The following is a 20,557-nucleotide window of genomic DNA, read 5'->3' on the forward strand; positions in this document are numbered from 1 at the left end:
ATTCCGACTTTCACGAAGCTCAGAGAATGGTATTACATGGCCTGTTCTCAAAGATATTCCTTGATTATATATTGAATTACGTGAAAGTGTAATTCATCTTCATCTAAAGAATTAGATGCTTTGATTTTGCGTCTTTGACTTCTAAGCAAATGCCAGCTGCCCTAAGAGACTTCCTTAACATTTGAAGCTGCTTTCCTCGTGGTCCCCAAGCTTTTCTTGACCCAGGTAGGGATGAGCAACTGATCTCACTTGCAAGTGGGAGCAAGGCTGGAGAAGTAGAGGGCAACGTGAAAAGTAAAGGGTTTGCCATAGTTGAGAAGATTTAGAAAGTACCCCTTTTCCTTTTATTCCTCACTTCAGATCACATGTGATGTAGTGGGGTGTTTTTATTTTCAATCTTTTTTCTGGTTTTATTTAAACCTCTGAATCATACACATATAGAGAGAATGATTTGGTTACAGTCGAAGGTCAGATCTCCCTAAATGCTTTGCCATAGGTACACGTGTACAGCATTTGCTTCCCCACAGTTGTGGAGCGGCCGGCACATTGCAGCCCGCGTAGCCTGCCCGTGGTAACATGGTAGGGAGTCCCTGCAGCAGCCCTGCTCCTCCTGACCTTTTTTCTGGTTTTGTCAGTCAGTCTTCCTTTCCTCTTCCCCTGTTGTCTTTTTGTTCCTTTCCTGCCTGAGTCTGCCAGAGGCTCCCTGGAGAACTACCCGACTTTGCTCAGCAGCTGTTCATTGAACTTCTGCAATGTGGCGAGTCAAGGGTGCAGGAGCAGCCCCAGCCAGGGGGCTTTTACTCCAGTAACTGAAGCGGAGGTGGAGCCATTTAGACTCACCCTGTTTAGGAACTGCTGCAGATTTTAAGCCAAATATAAGTACAGTTTGAGAATCCTACCTAAATGATGTCACATTTCCCTCAGAAATTATTCCCACTGAGGTGATTTTTTTTAAATAAAAAGTAACTTAATGCCATTATATTTCACAGATATTTTCAATTTTGTTCTTTAAAATCTTGTGCATATATTTTACCTAGTTAGTAATTTTAGTTACCCTGTTCTTTATATTATTTATTGTCATAAAAGCTTACAGTTTCTATACATTATTTACAATTAGTTTTAAATGGCTACATGGTATTTTACTATGTTGCTATATCAGTTTATTTAAGCATTGCTCTCGCTAGATTTTTTTTAGTTGCTTTTATTCTAGTGCTTCAGTGAACACCTTTTACATATATCTTTATTCCTTAAAATTATTCCACTGGGATAAAGTCCTTAGTTACTGAATCAAAGGATATATTTATTGTGGCTCTTGCTACATATTGCTGTAGTGTCACTTCCCAGAAACCTGCCAGCTTACCAGCAGTGATGATGTGCCAGTGGTACTGCTACCTTAATTGCACTCTTTTGGGTGCCGTCACCAATTAAGTTTTACAACAGGATTTAAAACGTTGAGGTTGCTTTGTTGATTTCATTCCCTTTGTAAAGAAAGATAAGGTTCTGGGTATTTATTACTGGGAACTTGATGCTGTAAACCTTATTTTTTAAGGTTTTATTCGTTTTCTTACAGCCTCACTCTGCTTCTGAACTATGTTTTGTAGTGTTGCTGTGTGATCCTTCTATAATCAAGTCTAATCCATGCCACTCCTATATTTAAAACTCCATTGCCTTATTGAAAAAAATTCAAGCCTTTTAGTGTGCCTTTAGAGATATTTTGGGATCTAACCCCCTACCCATGATTCTCCTTTCGCTCAGCCTCGGTATTCATGTAGCTTGAGCCTATTTCTGTGATTGCATCACATGACACAATACACTGTATGTTCATAAGCAGTACCAATACACTGTATGTTATTTATGTATATATGTCTTCCCCACAAGACTATGTGTCCTTGAAACAGTGACGAGGTCCTGGTGATCGGTGTGTCCTTAGTTGTCTAGCAGCTGTGTCCAATAAATGTTTGTTCAATTGAATGGAAAATAACAGAGCAGAATTTTAGACTTTTTTTCCTCTTAAAATTTAGATTGAAAATAAAAAGGAACTGTATCTTACTAAAAGAAATACGTTACTAGCTGTGTGATCTTAACCACTTACTGCCTCAGTGTGCATCCCTGTATGATGGACGTTATAGTATCCACCTTGTAAGGTTATTGTGAGGATTAAATGAGATGATCCATGTTAGTGCTTAAAACATTGCCTCACACAGTGCTAGCGCACAATAAGTTGCTACCGTCATTATCATTATGTGTTTTTGTTTTAAGTACTAGAAGGTGTAAACAGAAGAATGGTCCTGATTTGAGATTTGGGACATTTCACCTTTTGGTAGCATGTCCCCATATATAGACCAAAGAGGATAGTTTTGTGCTTAAAGTTTTTATGTACCAATTATTCCTTGGACAGTTCCTCAAGTTCCATCTAATGGTACCTCATTAGATGGTTGTGGAGTAAATTAAGTCTTGAGCCGAGCGCAGTCTTTAGAAATAATGTGATTGATTAGAGCTAGCTTTATTGGATATTAGTATTCTTTCCATCAATAAATTTGGATTAGGGGCACTCAGGAAGTACAACCTAGTTGCTTTATGGGATGCATAAAATATCTTAAAAACGGTAAGAAGCAGGTCTTGTGTTCAGCAGGTGTGTGAAGCTTCTTCCCTGTACCAAGCACCTGTGAGTAGCTGCAGGAGATTTGAAAAGTGTAATTTTTTCAATCTTCAAAGAACTTTCATTATAGTAATTGGGGCAAAAGTCTGACTTGAAATACTTAGCAGGAATGACAGTGGAAGAGCCGCATGTGTTTAGAGACATGTATTCCCTGTCTGGTAGCCGCGGACTGACTACACACCTTTGCTTTATGGACAGTTCTCTTCACAATGTGGACGCCAATTTGGATGAGAAAGGGCAGTAATACAGTTGACCAGGGATGTTCCTGAATGGGAGTCAGCCTTTCCTCCACCTCTGCTCTCAGAACACTAGTAAGATCATTAGAGGAATGCTGGAGTGTACCAAGGAGGTAGTACAGTATTCTTTAGGAATTTCAGTCTTCCACACATCCATAATCAGCATTTCCAAGTTGTTACTGAATTCACTGATTTCCTCAGTACCTCTCCATGTATGTCTTCTGAATTGGGAAGGTGTCCTGTATCTCACTACATCTGGACTATTTTATAATATTACTCCAGATTACGGCATTGCCTTTGGCAAAATAATGAAACGGCATTTATTGACAGATTAGAATGAACCGACATTGCTCATTTCATTTAGCTCAGTTAGTCCTCATGACTGTGCAATGTGACCTCCTATAATCCCCATTACACAAATGATTAAACTGACTCTTAGAGGTCATTACTTGTTAAAGGCCACACTAGTGATGCAAGCTGGTGGTTGATGCCAATGTCTGGGACCACTGTAGTATATGCCTCCCATAGAAAGAAGAAAAAAAGTTGTTTGAAGACTACTATGTATGTGTCAGCTGCCTTAGGAGGGGTGGCTTGAGGATGGTTGGAACTATTGAATGTTCCTGAATGGGAGACAGTTTAACTTTTTGATTATTGAGTTTGAGAAGATGACATCCAACGAAATGTATCCAATTACCACATCCACTTGAAAAATAGATACAAGCAGTCCCTGTCCTTTTTATGTCAAATTCATATCAGTGGTAATAAATTGTACAGCATCTGAATGTTTTGTCTTCCTCTTTACCTGAACCAATATTAGCCCATTTCACAGGAATTTGTTTTTTCGATTTTTCATATTCTTTCCTGCTCTGTATGTATTGTAGGGATAGGGGAAAGATGATGAGAATGTGTTTACGAAAAGAATGAAAAACACATGAGGCTTTGCTGCATACTCTAGTTGTTAAAATATATATAGGTAAATGGGTTTAAATGTCACAGTAGCCTAGTGCCTTAAAGCATATTTTATCAGTCTCTCAACTTGTAACCATGTGCTCACCATGGTTGAACTATTTGAATTAAAAACCAAATTGCTATGTTTTCAATAGGATGCATTCAGTTTACTAGCTTATTCCGATCCTTGGAACAGCCCTGTTGGAAATCAGCTTGACCCAATTCAGAGAGAACCTGTGTGCTCGGCTCTTAACAGTGCAATATTAGGTAAGTAAAGCCAAAAAGCACAACTCCAACTAGATTCTTTGAATATTTGAGATGGTATTTGTGCTGGCATTTTATATTTTGGTAAAATCATAAGGGAAAGATTTTGTACATTTTAAAATTAAAATTACCTTAAAATATAGAAACTTTCATTATTTTAAGTCCAGATTAAATGGATTCAAATGAATTAAAAACAGTACATTGGGATGCATCTGGGGAATTTTGGAAATTAGAAATTTTTGTGTGCATGTACATAAACATTTCTGGCCTGATGAGTCACCCATTTTACAGCTCCCACCATGCTTAAGATAAAGGCACAAGGGGCTTCCAGGTGACTTGGGAATGCCCCATCAATACTAACCCTTGAAGTCAAATTATATTTGCATTAAAGCATATTCAACTGCATGCCCTTACCAAATAAAGAGGGTATGTGAGGAAGAGAACAACAATTGAAATAGGCTTAGCCAGGGGTGAGCATTAAGTGAGAAAATGGAATTTGCTGTTCCCCTGGTTGGTTGCCATTCCTATGAGCAACTCACTCCAGAGTACGGTTATAATGTTTATATATTGAACAAATACACTTTTTATATGAAGAGGGTTCATATTTGAGACTTAATCTGGTTTATCCCTATAAAGTTCATTTTTAATTCATTATGTGTAAAGGTCTCATACTGAAGTTTTAGAATAGGAGTAATATCTTTATGTTATAGTTTTCTTAAATTTAGAATTTGTATATAATAAAAAATGTGAATTTTCTTTATGTGTTGTTAAATTGTGTTGTAATTTCTTTGGTTATGAAATGCATTTAGCTCTATTGGTAAAAATAAGAGAACTTAGTAGCAATGCTGGGATTATAGGGCAAATTGTGGTTTACTATACTTGTATTTTTTAAATTACTACATTATTAGTAATCACGAAGCCCTATAATTGTTTTGTATTTATGTAACACTCAGACCTGGAAAAAAAATTGTGAAGCAACCAATTGTTTACCAGTTTTTTTGTATCTTAGATTATTCAAGGGGATTAAATTTTTAAATATTAAATTATTTGGGGCCATTATCCAGTAAAATATGTATCCTTACATATTGTACTACATATTATGTAGGTTCACCCATAAATAGTGCTTAAACTTAATAAGATTATTAAATTGCATTGGGGGGTGTCTGCATATTTATAAATACTAAATTATATAATTTATAAATAGTGCTTAAAGTTACATTAACTGTATGTAATTCTTGCAAGTTTCATATCCAAAATAATTTTTAAATGCTTATAATCAGATGCCCCACTTGGTCAAAATAAAATTGTAGTAAAGTAACTTTAGATGCTTAACTTTGAGCAAGGTTAGTTCTCTGTAAACCTGCAGGAGACATTCCCTGTTGATTTTGTATAAAAAATTATTCTTCATTCAAATTAAGGCACAATCATTTTAAATTTATAAAGTCAATCATGCTTAGAGTTGGCAAAGAAAAAATTTATCACTATCAAAATTTAGCCAAATAGCATCTTGCCACAGGATAGCCAGTACTTTAGTAATCTTAACCCAGACTACTTTTCCCACACCTTCTCCCTAATTTGTGTATCCTTTTTTGCCTATTTTTATTTTTATATTCTTAATCCTATTTTATGTCCTCTTGTACTTTAAATCCTGAACTTGCTTCCTCATTATTTTTGCTTCACTCCTTCTAGAACTTTTCTCTGAGATTACCACCTCTGAACCAAGGGTGGAATTAAATCATATGGAGCCTTACCAGTCATTTATGCCCTTTGTTGTCAACTATGTCTATGAAGGACTGATTAGTAATTTTATTAATTGGGAATCTGCATCAACTTAAAATTCAGACATCTACCCACAAGGAAAAATTAACCAGCTTCTAAAAGTTTGGCCACTTTCACCGTTAGTTCATTTTTCATTTCTGGCAAAGAACAAATTTTATTAAGTACATTTGTACTACAACTGTCTGACAAATTTCTGGTATGTAGGACCCTGAATATTTTATTGGCAGTTTTTAAAATGTTTGACCTATCAATTGTAAATTATCCCTCCAAAATTATAGAGTGATTTTGCTCTATCATTTCTCATGGTCACCGTCATCCCTTGCTCCCTGCCAACTCAAATAACATTTACCAGTATGGCTTGGAGACAATTAGGCAGCCTCAGTTGTGTTCTGTCCCCGTAAGAGGAACATTGGTGAAGCTTTTACTAAAAACCTAGTGCCTTTTTCTACTGTCAACTGACCTTGGTCAAATAGAAGAGAAATACTAAATATTTCTTATGTCTCCATTTAAATATCAGTCAAAAAGTTATATCTTTCCCATCATAGTTAATATGGAAGTGAAAGATTTAAGAGTATCTAACACTTTAAAAATCTAAATTCTGCAAGAATTTCTTACAGTTGAATACCTAGTACTATATGACCTCGTCAGAGTAGTACCTCCAGGGCATTAATCGTTTAGAAACTACCTTTGCTAGTCAAGAGCGCTGTATGCATTGATAATTTTGTAAGTAATGCGGTATTTTCCTGAAGAGATTTTTTTTAAAAATGTCTTGCTAATTGCTATTTCCATTTTTAATTATTTTTCCTCAGAAACTCACAATCTGCCAAAGCAACCTCCACTTGCCCTAGCAATGGGACAGGCCACACAGTGTCTAGGACTGATGGCTCGATCAGGAATCGGATCCTGCGCATTTGCCACAGTGGAAGACTACCTACATTAGCTATGCATTTAAGGAGCTCACACTTATATTGTGGCATATAGTCAACATGGAAGTAGACCAGCTCTGCTGATTTGAAATTTAGATTTTTTTAATTATGTACTGGGGACAGGTTTTTGTCGCTTTACATTGCTTCCTAGTTTACAGCATGATGCAAATGATTTTCTAACTTAGTGTTAGGAGAAATTATTTTCCATCTTTAACCTCTTAGTTGTCTAAGAGTTAAATATTACTGAATCTCAGACATTCAAATTTATCATCACAAATCCTTTAAAACAATTACCTAAAAGAAACCAAAAAATCCTGCCTTCTTTGTTGGGGGGGAGAGGGGGGAAGGAAATGGAACAAGTTGTGTTGTGTTAGCATGTGGGTGATGTAAACTTCAAATTGGGAGATATTCCGACCCCCCACTCCCATATAAGCATTCAATCAGTGTAACTTGCAAAATGCATAAACATCTGACAGTTTGAATTTATAGTGTTGATGGAAGAAATCATTTTTAATGTGTACTGTAAAACTTGAAATACTCAGGAGCTGAGTGAATACGTTTGTTGCTACTTACAATCCCGACCTGTTAGTCCCAGTAGTTTTGTTTTAACATGGTCTTTTCAACTTTGTTTCCTGTTTAACTACCAACGAATTCTGTTGTAGACTCACAAGTTTAACTTGTATTATAACAGTATTATATGTCAACGGTGTGGTTATGACCTTTATTTATATAAAAACCAAATATTTAGTCAATTTACCGTGTCTTAATTTAATCTTTGTACACCTTCCATTTTTAAGTGCTTAAATGAGTACTATATTGCAATAAAAATGTAGTGATATAATTAACCAGCCATTAAAAATTTACTTCTACAGATATTAGTGTCAACTGAGTTTATATATTAGGTACTTAAATACTTATGATTAATATCAAATTAGAGCAATTAAAATTAATTTTACTATAAATCTGAATCCTACAACCTAAAACTGTTCAGTTTACTACCCTCCCTGTATTAAGCTCAAACCTGATACTGTGGCTGACAGAGAAAGAGAAAAATCTCCTTATTTTCATAATCATAAGGCATGTTACTTGCCAGTAAAGCAAACCTCCAAACCAGTTAAAAGTAAAATGTAAACAAGCTGTTTGAGAGGATGACCATATCCTTTGGTTGACTATTATTTTGTACATTGAGGCTTACCTTCAGAAAAGTAGGTATTACCTACACTTAGGTACTGCACTTTCACAGCTACTCTTTCTCATGCCGTATTTTATGAAGCAAATTCTCATCAGTAGCACCAAAACATCTGAGACTAAGGTATCTGAGAGCTGTAGCTGGAAAGACTTTTCCTGGATGTCCATTTTTCCTCCTCTGCCCTGCCATTCCTGCCACACCCCTACACTGTGGGTTAAGGGGAGGGGTAGAAAAGGTGCCATTACTGGTGGTGTTTATATTCAATTAAATGGATAAATACTTATAAAAATAAATGGAAATAATTCCTTTTAAACTGCTATTTCTTCCAGGACCCTAAAAGATTAAAGGCGGAACTGTATTCAAGAATGAAATGTAATGGGGTACTTCCCCAAATAGATTTGAGACTTTTGTAATGATCCTTTTACAAGACTTATAAATGATTTATTAGATTTTAAGACAAATTAATCTTCTAAACTAAATAAGTTCCATACATAGAAAGTTCTCATTCTTCATTTAGCTTTGATTTACTTAGAAGTTTTCATCTTTCTGACCATCCACCGTCTTTTAAACCTCTTGGCATTTTGTTTTTTCTGGGTTCCTAGAATAGAAAGTATGTGCAGTAAAAATATTAGAGATACAAAATTCCCAAGAAAGAATTCAAAATTTTTCAAGATCCTCTATATGAATATAAATACTAAAATGAGGTCTATTAAATTAGATTTTGTCAGATGTACAGACATACTACAATGATGTTTTTCAAAAGCAACTTAAAAATATTAGTATAGAAGCCATTATAAGAAAAAAGATAATTCATAAATTCGTAACTGAGTATTTACTATTTCCTTAAAAAGAACATTATTCAATATATAATCAAGTATCAGAACCAAGAAAATGAAGCTGGACCTTACCCCAACCACTATTTAAAAACTGGGCTGCAGCTTTTTTCACTGGTAACCTCTTATTGTCAAGAGACAGGAACTTATTTACTAGAAAAGAGAATTATCTATCATTTTTTTGTTTATTTGTAGTAAAAAGTGAGAAAAACAGTCCATAATGTAATTACCAGTAGTTCTGTTGGTTCCTGGACCATACAACGAATTTTGTATGAAGGCTCTGGCTGCTTGTTGCCTTGAATCTCTCAGATCTTGATCTTTTAGCCTTAGAGCCAAGTAGCTTTTATTTTGGCTGATTAATACAAAAGGTGAAAATGAATGAGGTTGACAACATGCTTAAAATAAAGTACTTTTGTTAGCTGCCTCAAAAAGTGAAAAAAAAAAATCCTTATTTTGTATATGCACAGATACACTAATAAAACTAAATTATAGAGCTATTTTATAAGAAACAGGCTAATATTTACAGTTTAGTAGAGCAAATACTTTATAAGTACCACAACTGGTTTTCCTACAGAGGATCCAATCTGAAACTGCTACTAATTAAAATATTTTTCCACACAGCCAACACTTTCTCTCAAAAGGTTACCTTTATATCCTACAACATGGAATCTTCTTACCCAATAGACTGTACTTTCTGTATTTTCTCTTTAGCTTTCTTGGAGTCACTTTCTTTTTCACAGTCTTCATTTTTCTTCTGCAAGTTAACTAAAAAATTTAATTTTATTTGTAGTTAGCACTTATGTAAAAATAAATCAAGAACATTTTCTGGAGTTCATGTTAAATATCCACTCGCACCAATTTGGATGCAACTTTTATTTGTAAGATACAAGGCAGCAGGCCCAAGCTAAACTTGGCCAGTCCTATTCCCAAACTCTCTTAAGGGCCAGTAACATCTGACTACAAATGCACTTGACACTTACATGAGAAGTTATTTAAATTAGAATAGTTCATACCTTTTTTTAACTTTTCTGGTGATTTCTTTAAGCTAAAGGAGAACAACAAAGACACTGATTGGAATGGCAGACAGCAAAGATTACTCAACTTACACAATTAAACCTGGTTTTACAAGGAAGAGAACCCCCTTTCATTTTGCCACTCTCAGTTTTGACTCAGGATCTTTACTCGATTTGGAAAGCAAGTCACTCCCCAAGTTCACAACCACCAACTCCCAGTCAGCAAACTAATAAATACTGGATGGGAGTATCTTCTCAGAATTTAAATTGAAAGCATATTAGCAGGCTTTCAAAGAGGCAGATTGCTGTGGTTAATGGAGTTAAAGTGAAAGACTTAAGAATGAGCTATATAATACATCAGCTGAAATAGGAAGTGAAAGGTGCTAGGCCGGCCTCATTTTATTTGGAGAGATCACAGAGGATTAATTCAACAGGTTAAGCATAAGAGACAAGAAGGAGACAAGGACTAGCCTTGAGGAATCTGGTCTGAAACAAATGAAAAGTGACAAAACACTATGAGATGCCTACACCGTGCTAGAAAACCTATACAAAGGAGGAAGGAATGAGCTGACGAGTGACAGAATGAACAGGTGATATTTGAGTTTAGTTTTAAAGGATAAAAGGATAAATCTGCCACCAAATACATTTGTTACATTTAATGTATTTGGGATCTGAATAACTCTTTGGAAAAGTTCTACAGAAAATCTGAGAATCAGGTCAAAGATAAAAGGTCTAAGCTTTTGAACTTAAAGCCTTAAGGGGAGATGAGACAGAGAAAACATTTTGATGTCAAAATTTATTTTTTGAATATATCTTTACTGATTTCAGAGAGAGGAAAGGAGAGGGAGAGAGATAGAAACATCAATGATGAGAGAGTCATTGATCGAGCCTGCAACCAGGGCATGTGCCCTTATGGGGAATCGAACCCCAATTGCCTGGATACCAGGTCGACGCTCAACCGCTGAGCCATGCCCAGCCGGGCTGAGGTCAAAATTTAGTAAGGTTGGATTGAGCTCATGGGACAGATAAAGAGGATGCCTATAGCAACTGCTTTAAACATTCAGTGGATGGCAAAGCTCAGCTGGCAATGGAAATGAACAAAAAGAAATGGTGAAAGACTGACAAGAAGTAAAACACTTCGATCTTTCCCACCAAATTCAACTATCTACTCTGTAACTTTTTAAAAAATATCTTTATTTCAGAGAGAGGAAAGGAGAGGGGAAAAAGAGAAACATCGATGATGAGAGTCATTGATCGGCTGCTCCCTGCACTCCCCTTACTGGGGATGGAGCCCGCAACCTAGGCATGTGCCCTGACCAGGAATCGAACTGCAATCTCCTGGTCGATGCTCAACTGCTGAGCCATGCCATCCAGGCTTTTTTTTTTTTAAACCCTCACCCGAGGATATTTTTTTCCACTGCTTTTTGGAGTGAGTGGAAGGGAGGGACAGAGAAAGAAACATCGATGTGAGAGACATTGATTGGTTGCCTCCTGCATAGGCCCTGACCAGGGCTGGGTATCAAGCCTGCAACTGAGGTAAGTGCCCTTGGCTGCAATTGAACCCTTCAGTCTGGATAGGGCTACTGTTTAACTCTTAAATTTAGGCTTTATTATTTCTTCAATTATATGGATTCAAATAAATGTATTCAAAGACGGGTGTATGTAAGCAAGTAATATAAGATCCATTACTTACTTTGTCTGTGAAGCTGTAGTTAACTTCTCTAGAATGGTGTCTGGAAGGAGTTTCCTTTTCTTAAAAAGATTTAAAAAGAATAAAAAGTGAGGTGCATGACAATATACCCTGGGTTGCTTCTGAAGTTACAGATTTAGGGACAGCTTTATATCCCAGGCGAATAAGTAACTTGGGCTGACCACTGCCTCCACTATCTCTAAGCAGTGGGAAAATTGCGATCACAGAACTCAGAACCCGCTCCATATCCTTTGGAAGACCTGGTGCAGACTGGTAAGGGTGCCCAACCCTCAGTCACTGTTCTACACTGAAAGCAGTCATGTCCTGTCCCTTTAGAGTCAGTTCTCTGTGGCCCATCTGCCGAACATCAGAAAGCAGAGCAATCACACTCTAGGTTGGTACAGCCCTTCGTTTACAAAACACCTCATTTAATTCTAACAGCAACCCAGTGACAGATTACCTCCGGTGAGGACTGACGGAGGTGTCCCGGCGAGCTGAGAGTCAGAGGTGGGGTTCAACCGTATGATTTCAAATTCACCACTCATCCCACTCCCATTTTCAACCGGTGGACAAGCAACGAGCGCGAGTACCTTTGTTTTCAGAATCCTACCCCAAGCCGGTTTTCAAAAGGAGACGCCCCCCCTACACTCGAACCTTCTGTTCGATGAACAGCTCCTCGCGTCGCTTCCTCTTCTCCTTCAGGAGTGTTTTATCCCTGGGAGGAAGGGAGGCAAGTCAGGGCGAGGAGGGACAGGTGGGGCGGGGAGGGACGGCTCTCCGGCCGGGCCGCGGGCTCCCAACCTGCGCACGGTCTCCCGAACTCGCCGCTCCTCTTCTCTCGCCTCCGCCTGGGCGCTGGCGAAAGTCAGTTCCTCCGGGGCCTCGTCGTCCAACTCGTCGTCCCCGTCGTCGTCTTCCTCCAGCGGCTCGGCGGCCGCGCCGCTGCTGGGCTGCCCGAGCAACAGCCCGTGCTCCGCCTCCTCCTCCGACGCGGGCTGGCCCTCGTCCACCATCGCCGACGCCGACGCCGGGGTCCTGGACGCGCGCGGCCGAAGCTGCACCATGGCCCACGCCGCGCCGGCCCGTCTGGCCTCTGACCCGGAAGCAGCAGGACGCAAGCCGAGCGTGACGTGAAGAGCGAGCGACACGGGTTTCGTCGCTCCCCGCAGGTTCGGAAGCTCCACCGAGAGACGGGAAGCGGAAGACCGCCCGCCGCCAGTGGAGGCGCGTGCGCAGGGCGGGAGGGGCGTGGCCTGCGGGAAGCCCGCGGTGTTTCCTCCCACCCCGCGCCGGGGCTGCGCGGCTGCCGGGAGCCGGCGGCGAGAGCGGCCGGGCGCCGAGCTGGTTTCCGGACGGCGGAGCCGGGCGCTGCCCGCTTGGCTGGGTCCCCGCGCTCCCCGAGGCGGCTGGCGCGGGTGCCCGGAAACTCAGTGACCGCAAGCCCCGGCGGTCCTATCGCCGCCCTTTTTGGCCGCCGGGATTCGCGTGTCGATGCCGTTAGTCAGTGTTTGTAGATCGGGCTCCCTTCTCTCCGCAGCCCCCGAAGCAGCGGCGTTTCAAAGGGAAGAGATGCGCGATCGCTGCAGGACCTGGCCGTCCCGCCGGTGACAAGCTGAAAGGCAGGCTTCCGTCAATTCTCTGCACCAAATGTGTGCGGGGCGGCTCGCGCGGCCGTCCCGCAGGCTCCCCGCACTGCCCCTGCCTCTGTGTTCATCACTGACACCTTCCCGAACAGGTGACTGTCTGACCCCCCCCCCCCCAGGTTAAGCCCCCACTTAAATGTAAGCGCCGTGGGAGAGGGTGGGGCCCCGCCTGGTGCCCGGACACTGGCCAGCGCACCGCAAATCCTGGACCCTGTGAAAGAACGACCACCGTTCTCGGCGAGTGCAACCCTGGTACCTCTTCTTTTTGCCTCCCAAGTACATTTCGTTTTCCGGCACACATGGCGCGGTGACCTGTGCTGATCTGCCACCCATTGCACAACGCTGAGTGACGCGCTCGGCATTCTGCGAGCGCGCGAAGCTGTGCCGCACTCGCCAGGCTTGTACGCGCTGTTCCCCCTGCGGATCCGCACTCCCCCGCGCCCAGCTATTTATACCTCGGAAACGCCTGCTGACCTCCTCCAAAGCCTTTCCGGCACCTCAGCATCTACCCATCCCCGCTGCCCACCTCTGACTGCATTTCCCTCTGCATCTTGCACAAATCTCTATTACTGCAGTTTCCACGCTGTGTAATAGTTTACATGGCAGTTGTCCCAACCATTTTGTCACCTCCTTGAGGGCAAGGTCCATGTCTTACTAATTTTATTTCTAACGCCATCACGTGGCAGGCGTTCAATATTATGAACCTGAATTGAAAATTTTCTACCCCACATTTTGTATTTTCAATTCTCCCTTCATTTCCTCTAATAAAACCAAAACATGAAAATGATAAAACACACACACAAAGCTGCTGGTACCAAAGGCCCAATGTCAGAAGAGTTGCAAAGAACAGTCCTGAAATCCTGGGCCTTGGTCAGATAGAAATTAAACATATAATCAGACTCTCTGAGACAGCATGCTGACTCCCATCACTGCTAACACTAGGAAAATGTATAAAGTAACCGAGAAGCCCGACCACAAGCCTATTAAAAGAGAACAATGGTATTTTATGTACAAAAACTGCATTATAAGTATTAAAAGTCCCTTCAGTGTAGGTGTGTTGAACCACCCATGTGAAGTGTGAATTGAACCCTAAAGGTCGGCCCTTCAGACTCCTTGTAGGTTACGGGCATCCTTCTCACCCATGCAAAGGACCTTTGGGATTTACCAAAAGGTATGACTTGCAAATGCAGTACAAAGTTTTGTGTGATAGTGTCTTATAGTCTGTTTGCACAAAAGCCAAGGGTGTAACATTAAATGCAATTTTTTAAGGGGCTGAGGTGATGTGACCAGGTGTGTGATCTCCCAGGGAGCCACCTTTTCCAAGAGCCACTGTTATGTATGACCTTCCTATAGTGCTTACTAAAGGCCACTCCTCCCAGTCAGGCCTCAGATGCTTGCCCGAGAGCAAGCAGGCACTCCAGGGGCCCTGGGTGCTGCGTTAGGTGGTGGGGCTTGAGGTGAAAACTCTGTTCTTGCTGCTCTACTCCAAGGTGACGTCCCATGGAAAACACTCCCTTCAGAATTCAGTGTCTGGGAAAGGTTGGCAGAGCCCGCAGGGACTGTACGCTTCTTTGCTTATAATATTAAGAAACAGTCAACCATCGCCTCTCCCTTTCCTTCTTGGCTGTTCATAAGGCTAGTACTGCTGGGCTGCTGTGGCTCAGTTGACTGAGCATCTGCCACACGCCAGGAAGTCTCAGGTTCTGTTCCCATCGGGGCACATGCCTGGGTTGTGGGCTCAATCCCCGGTAGGGGGCGTGCAGGAGGCAGCCGATCCATGTTTCTCTCTCATCAATGTTTCCCTCTCCCTTCCTTTCTCTCTGAAAAATCAATGAAAACACGTTTTTAAAAAGGCTAGTACTAAATTTTAGGCAGTTGTGTTTACCTTTGGATGCTATATATTTGCATCATTTGGGGGTGGGGGGAGGGACTCATCCCGATTTTCTACCTTGTTGCTACTTTTTTCTTTCTTCCTCGCTTGAGGTCCTGTTTAAGCTTTCCTACATGCTTTGAGATAAAGCAGCCAAATGAGGTGAAAACAGAGAAGGAAGAGTCCTCAACAAAGATCTCTCTTGGGGGGGGTCACATCTTTATACACTAAATTATCTACTGTAGAGAGTGATTTTATTTTCCACCAAAACTTGTAAAAAATCAGAACTATCAAGGTTTTTACCTGTTTACTTCCATCTTTGCCAAATAGCAAAAATACAATTGGGATAATTACATTTTTAAGACAATCTTAATTAGAATTTTCCCCCTCCTAATAGCCAACCAAACACATCAGAGGTATCTTATGTTTAAGTTCAAACCAAATAACATGCATTAGCTTTACAGTTCTCTGACTTCTTGTAACGACATTTGCTGTTGTTACCTCTAAGGCCCTACCACTTATCAACAGGTTGGATCCCAGCCCGGAAATCAGGGGATATTTTTAGACCTTCCACTATTCAGCTCCCCATCCATGAGACTGTGTCTCCTCTGTTTGTGGCCTGGGACTTAGATGTACTATAACTTCTTCCTTCCCCAGGACAATTAAGAAACCGTTTCAGTTTCATGAGGAGCCAGGGCTTCAGGAAGAGTCTTACCACAGGGCCCCTGGAAATGAAACCTGAAACAGAAGGACAAATACAGCAGAGTTAGGAGCTAAACCAACGTATACTTCAGCAGGTTACACGTATCTTAATTAGACCCAGAGTAAAATCCAAATTCTCACAAATGTGGCACTATGAGTTTTTGTGCCCACTTCTTTCATCTAGTTTCTGACAACTCAAGATGTAGACATTTCACTATGGGTTGGCCCTTGTGATCAAGAGAATTTAGGAAAGGAAATGCCTAGAATTTAGGAGGTATAAGTAAGAATTTTATTTTAAGGGGCAGGGGGAGACATGATTATAAACTATATTTTGTGATTGTATTGCCAAACTCACAATTGAAGTTGTTTTTTTTAAATTGATTTTAGAGAGAGAGAGGAAGGGGGACAGAGAGAGAGAGAAACATCAATTTGTTGTTCCACTTATTTATGATTCATTGGTTGCTTCTTGTATGTACCCTGACCAGGGATCGAACCCGCAACCTTGGCGTATCCAGACAATGCTCTAACCTACTGAGCTACGGGGCCAGGGTCATAATTACAGCCTTTAAGTTTTACAGTGCCTATACTACATTAAAAGAGTATTCATATGGACTAAGGACAAGAGAAAACCTCATGCCCCATACAGACCATAAGGAATTTAGGTGAGTCAACAGGCCTCTCCAACTATCTGTTGGACTTTACGATTAGCTCTGATTTGTCGTCAGAAAGGAGAGAAAAAGAAAAAGAAAAAAAAGGCAAAGAGGAGGGAGAAAAATCAATGATTTCTGCTTCCTTCTAGAGAAATCACTTAGGACAGGAAAACACCCCAAAAAACCCCAAGTCTCAATAAGGAAGAAAAGCAAGGTTTTCTTGCGTACGATTCATTAGAAAACCAACTGAGCACAATTAAAAACGAGACAAGCATTTGCTCAGCGTAATTCATCATATTATTTAGTCTTGACACAACAGAAATCGTGAAGACCTCGATTAACTGCTGATCTCTCCCGAGTGCCACGGACGGACCTCCCTGACCAGATGGCATCTCCACTCCTGCCGCGCAGTGTGCCCAACACTGGCCGCTAGAAGGCCCCTCCCAGCACAGTGGCCGCAGTCCCTTGAGGACTTTCCAAGAATTGCAGAGAGCTTTTAGGGAATTCCCATACCCGCAACCCCACGCGGTCCCCTTCCTAAGAAAGTGACTCTCAAGCGCCCCCCTCCTCTGCCCCCCCTTCACAGAAGCAAGCTGCACCCTTGTCCCCCGCAAACCTCACCACGGTGCCTGAGCCCAGAATGTGAAACCTAGGGGGTGCCAGCTAAAGAGACCTTTGAGCTATCGGTGTAGATTAACAAAAACAAATGACTTCTGGAGACTGGGCATGACATCCTTATGCAAGCAGGGCCGTTTCATTCTTGCTTTGAATAAAACAAAGAGGGTCTGATAGAATTGTCAGTTAACAGATAACAAAATAAGATATAAAATTGCTATGGTATTTTAGCATGTAAAGGAAGGAGGTCCCATATCTGAGTGGCAGTGCCATAGGAAACTCCTTTCATGTGGCCCATGTCTCCCAGTACGTCCATCTCTAAAAAGCAAAAGCTAAGAATTACACTTGACATTGAAAAGGTAAAACTGAGCTTGGCGGGTGAAGATCTGCGCTGCCAGCCCTCGACCCTCAGTCGGGGTGAGACACAGAGAAAGCTGCGGAGTGGAGAGGAAACTAGGTTTCCCCGCACAAGCTGCCAAGAATCGAAGAATCCTAACCACTCCCTTCTTTGAGTAACTGTGTATTTTGTTACTCACTGAGGCATTTTGCCCTCTAAAACCATGAGGTATTAGAAACTTCTCTCCTGAAATGAAAGCAGTAAAGAGTGAAATATTGCCTTGTGCCTGGAGGGTCTCAGTCACTGCCATTGACACGCAGCCTTGATTTCCCACCCAGGGGCCGAGCTGCAGTTAGAAGGTGTCTGGCACAGCTGTCTGTGTCTCCCTTTACTTCGTCATTTCCAAGGACACCGGGCCCTGGGTCCACTTTGCCAGCCAGACTGACTGAACCCCTTTTCACAAAGCCCTGCCAGCTGCTGAATGCATCAAAAACTGCTTCATTTAAATTTCACCTAAACCCCACTCTCCCAACAAATCCTGTAATTCCGCCTTTCCTTTGGGGACATGCCCCCGGGGTTCCTCTGAAGCAGTCTCCCTCGTTACATTCAGTCAGTAAGCCTGTCACCAACTATAGGTTCATTTCTGGTGACCGAGGCTACAACACGAATTCTGTCTCCGTCTAACAATTCGTACTATTCAGCCATGGACACATGAACTAATTCAAAAAATGCATGTCCCATGCCTCAATTAGGAGATGCAGTTCCAATAACATTTTACTTTTATGGAAGCATTAGTCAAATTTATCATTGGTTTGTTGTTTTAAACAACTGCATACTACAAGTTGCTGTAGTGACAAATTTACAGTAGAAAAAAATTTTAAGAGAACATTTAAGTTTTAAGGAAACTGAAAATAAATAATTCATCTGATATTCTGTTGCAGAGTTATAATAGGGTAGTCCACAAAAGACTTCGAGCATAAAAATATATTTACACTAGTACAAATTTCTGTGATGGAAGTAGAACGGAAATAGAAGTTCAGAGTCGAAGAGAAAAACTGTGAAGGCTCCAGCTGTTAAAAGGGGCTGTGTGCTTTGTAAACGGCTGGTGGTGGCTATCAAGCACTTGTGGCGTTCAGATTTGCCTGGATATATTTAAGACACGATAATGGCAGTTCTATTTTAAAATGCCAGTGTTTTATTTCCAATACTCTTGGAATCACACCTTTTTTTCATGATTTTGATGTAAAAATTTTAGATGTCAAGTTTACAAATAGGGCAGAGGTACGTGAACAAAACTGTTTGAAGACCCCTGTTCTAGCGCCCATGCACTGTCCCCCTGCCCTCCAGTTGCAGAATAACCAAGACTGTTCCAGAATCTGTCCACGCCATTTTTATTGGTTAATGTAATTACCCAATTTAATTTAAAATTATGTAATAAACTGCAAAAATATAGCTGTTAAAAGAGGGTTATTTCTAGGAATATTCATTGAATGCTTTAGAAACACACAGTGAGTCACTAAAAATAATAGTTAAATTAGCTGTAGGTGGAAGAGGCTAGGGGGAAGAGTGCATCACAAGCTTCTTTTAGTACATTCTTTCTCCGCTTAAAAAAAAGAAAAATAGCCCGGCCGGGCATGGCTCAGAGGTTGAGCATCGACCTAGAATCCAGGCGATCAGGGTTCAATTCCTGGTCAGGGCACATGCCCGGGTTGTGGGCTCCATCAATGACTCTCTCATCATTGATGTTTCTATCTCTCTCTCTCCCTCTCCTTTCCTCCCTCTGAAATCAATAAAGATATATTTAAAAAAAAAAAGAAAGAAAGAAAAGAAAAAGAAAAATATATCAAAACCAGAAATTGTTTCCAGTGTTTTCCAAGATTTCCTAATGATAAGAATTGCCTGGATCACCCTTTAAATATACAAAAATAAGCAGTCCTCTTGCCCTGGTAACTCTGATTCAGGAAGTGTAGACTGGGGCCTAGAGGTCTGATTTTTTTGGTTGTCTGTTTTGTTTTATAAAATAAGGGCACAGGTGATTTTTATCTTCAGGGAAATTTGGGGAACATCAGGAGGGTTACGAGCATGCACATTTATGCGAGAAAGGTGAGCTCCAATCAGCAGATTCCTACTCAAGGAGAAGGCTCCTAGCTCTATCAAAAAGAAAAAAGAAAATGAATGCTTTAAATGAAAATAAAATATTTAAGGTATATGTGTCTTTTATTATTATTATTGCTTTAAGTGACTTTTTAAAAAATTAACAGACCACTAGGGGCCCAACTGCACAGACTAAAAGGGCCCCTACTCCCTGCCCTTGATAATCCAGCCAGGTAGGGAGGGCACTGGCTTTCCCTGTCAAATGTGGTCAACTGTGAGTGAGAAGTCGCCTCTCTATGCTCCTGATGAGTAAATACATAATAAAGCCACCTATGAAACCACACTCTAGCTCAGAATGACTTAGTTTTCTAAACTCCACCAGTAGTTAGCTTTCGTTGGGGTCACTTGCTCCCCAACACAAACATGTTAGTTACTTCCCTACCTTACTGACTGCATCTTCTGGGACTCCCTCCCCACTCCAGCCACACTGACCCCCTACTGTCCCTCAAACCTTCCAGGCCTTCACTCTAGGTGGGCCCAGTGGCTGAAGAGCTCTTAGCCCAGGCAATCTCTTTAGCTAGTAACTCCTTCACCTCCAAGTCTGCTCAGATCTCTCCTCCACGCTGCTGGCCCGAACTACCCAACTGAATCCTTTGACCTCCCTGCACCCCATCCCCAACTCTACCTTTGCTTTTCCCCAATATCACCCACCTTCTCAGATGCTATAGAATTTGCACATTTATTATGCTTGTTGTATACTGTTTGCCTCCACCACTAGAGTGACATCTTCACAGGGTGATTTTTTGTTTTGTTTACTGATATATCCTATACTAAATACCTACAACAATGTCTAGAACATAGTAGCTACTTAATAAGTATCTGTGGATATCAACTAAATTCCAAAGTTTATGGAAATTAAAAGCTGAGCATCATGGTGGTTGCAGGGTGTGGAGGGCCCAGGGTGCCTGGAGGCCCTGCACACCAGCCCGGCGGGGAGTGTGAGTCCCATTTCTGCCTCAGCAAATGCACTGACCCTTACATGCCAAGGACCCCTGGGGTTGAGTGACAGTCAAAACCTTGAAGCCCAAATCCAAAGAAGCATAGTATCT

General features: G+C 41.1%; 3 protein-coding genes across 12 annotated transcripts in view; 1 reads left to right on the plus strand and 2 right to left on the minus strand.

Annotated features, from left to right (window-relative positions):
* The window catches only part of RANBP9 (RAN binding protein 9), a 77,855-nt gene extending 70,170 nt beyond the window's left edge, over positions 1-7,685 (plus strand). The window contains exons 13-14 of the mRNA XM_081144149.1: positions 3,999-4,110; positions 6,696-7,685. Of these exons, the coding sequence (XP_081000275.1) occupies positions 3,999-4,110; positions 6,696-6,826 (243 nt within the window). The 3' untranslated portion in view covers positions 6,827-7,685. The remainder of the gene's footprint in view (positions 1-3,998; positions 4,111-6,695) is intronic.
* A 732-nt stretch (positions 7,686-8,417) lies between these two features.
* NOL7 (nucleolar protein 7) lies at positions 8,418-13,606 on the minus strand. 2 transcript variants are annotated; one of them, XM_081144151.1, is made up of 9 exons: positions 13,437-13,606; positions 12,339-13,149; positions 12,192-12,252; positions 11,541-11,599; positions 9,848-9,879; positions 9,512-9,599; positions 9,065-9,186; positions 8,910-8,987; positions 8,418-8,599 (listed from the first exon to the last, which is right to left on the minus strand). In XM_081144151.1, exons 2-9 carry the CDS (start codon positions 12,599-12,601, stop codon positions 8,526-8,528), a joined length of 777 nt encoding a protein of 258 aa, XP_081000277.1. In that variant the 5' UTR covers positions 12,602-13,149; positions 13,437-13,606; the 3' UTR covers positions 8,418-8,525. The 2 variants fall into 2 exon arrangements, with proteins under 2 accessions (XP_081000277.1, XP_081000276.1); XM_081144150.1 differs by having other exon boundaries at positions 12,339-13,521.
* A 1,734-nt stretch (positions 13,607-15,340) lies between these two features.
* SIRT5 (sirtuin 5) overlaps positions 15,341-20,557 on the minus strand; it is a 49,085-nt gene continuing 43,868 nt past the window's right edge. For all 9 annotated transcript variants that reach the window (XM_081143801.1, XM_081143803.1, XM_081143804.1 and 6 more), the window contains one exon: positions 15,341-15,788. In XM_081143801.1, the coding sequence (XP_080999927.1) occupies positions 15,713-15,788 (76 nt within the window). In that variant the 3' untranslated portion in view covers positions 15,341-15,712. The remainder of the gene's footprint in view (positions 15,789-20,557) is intronic.

Source organism: Miniopterus schreibersii, assembly GCF_964146895.1.
Source record: "Miniopterus schreibersii genome assembly, chromosome: 8".
Taxonomy (NCBI): domain Eukaryota; kingdom Metazoa; phylum Chordata; class Mammalia; order Chiroptera; family Miniopteridae; genus Miniopterus; species Miniopterus schreibersii.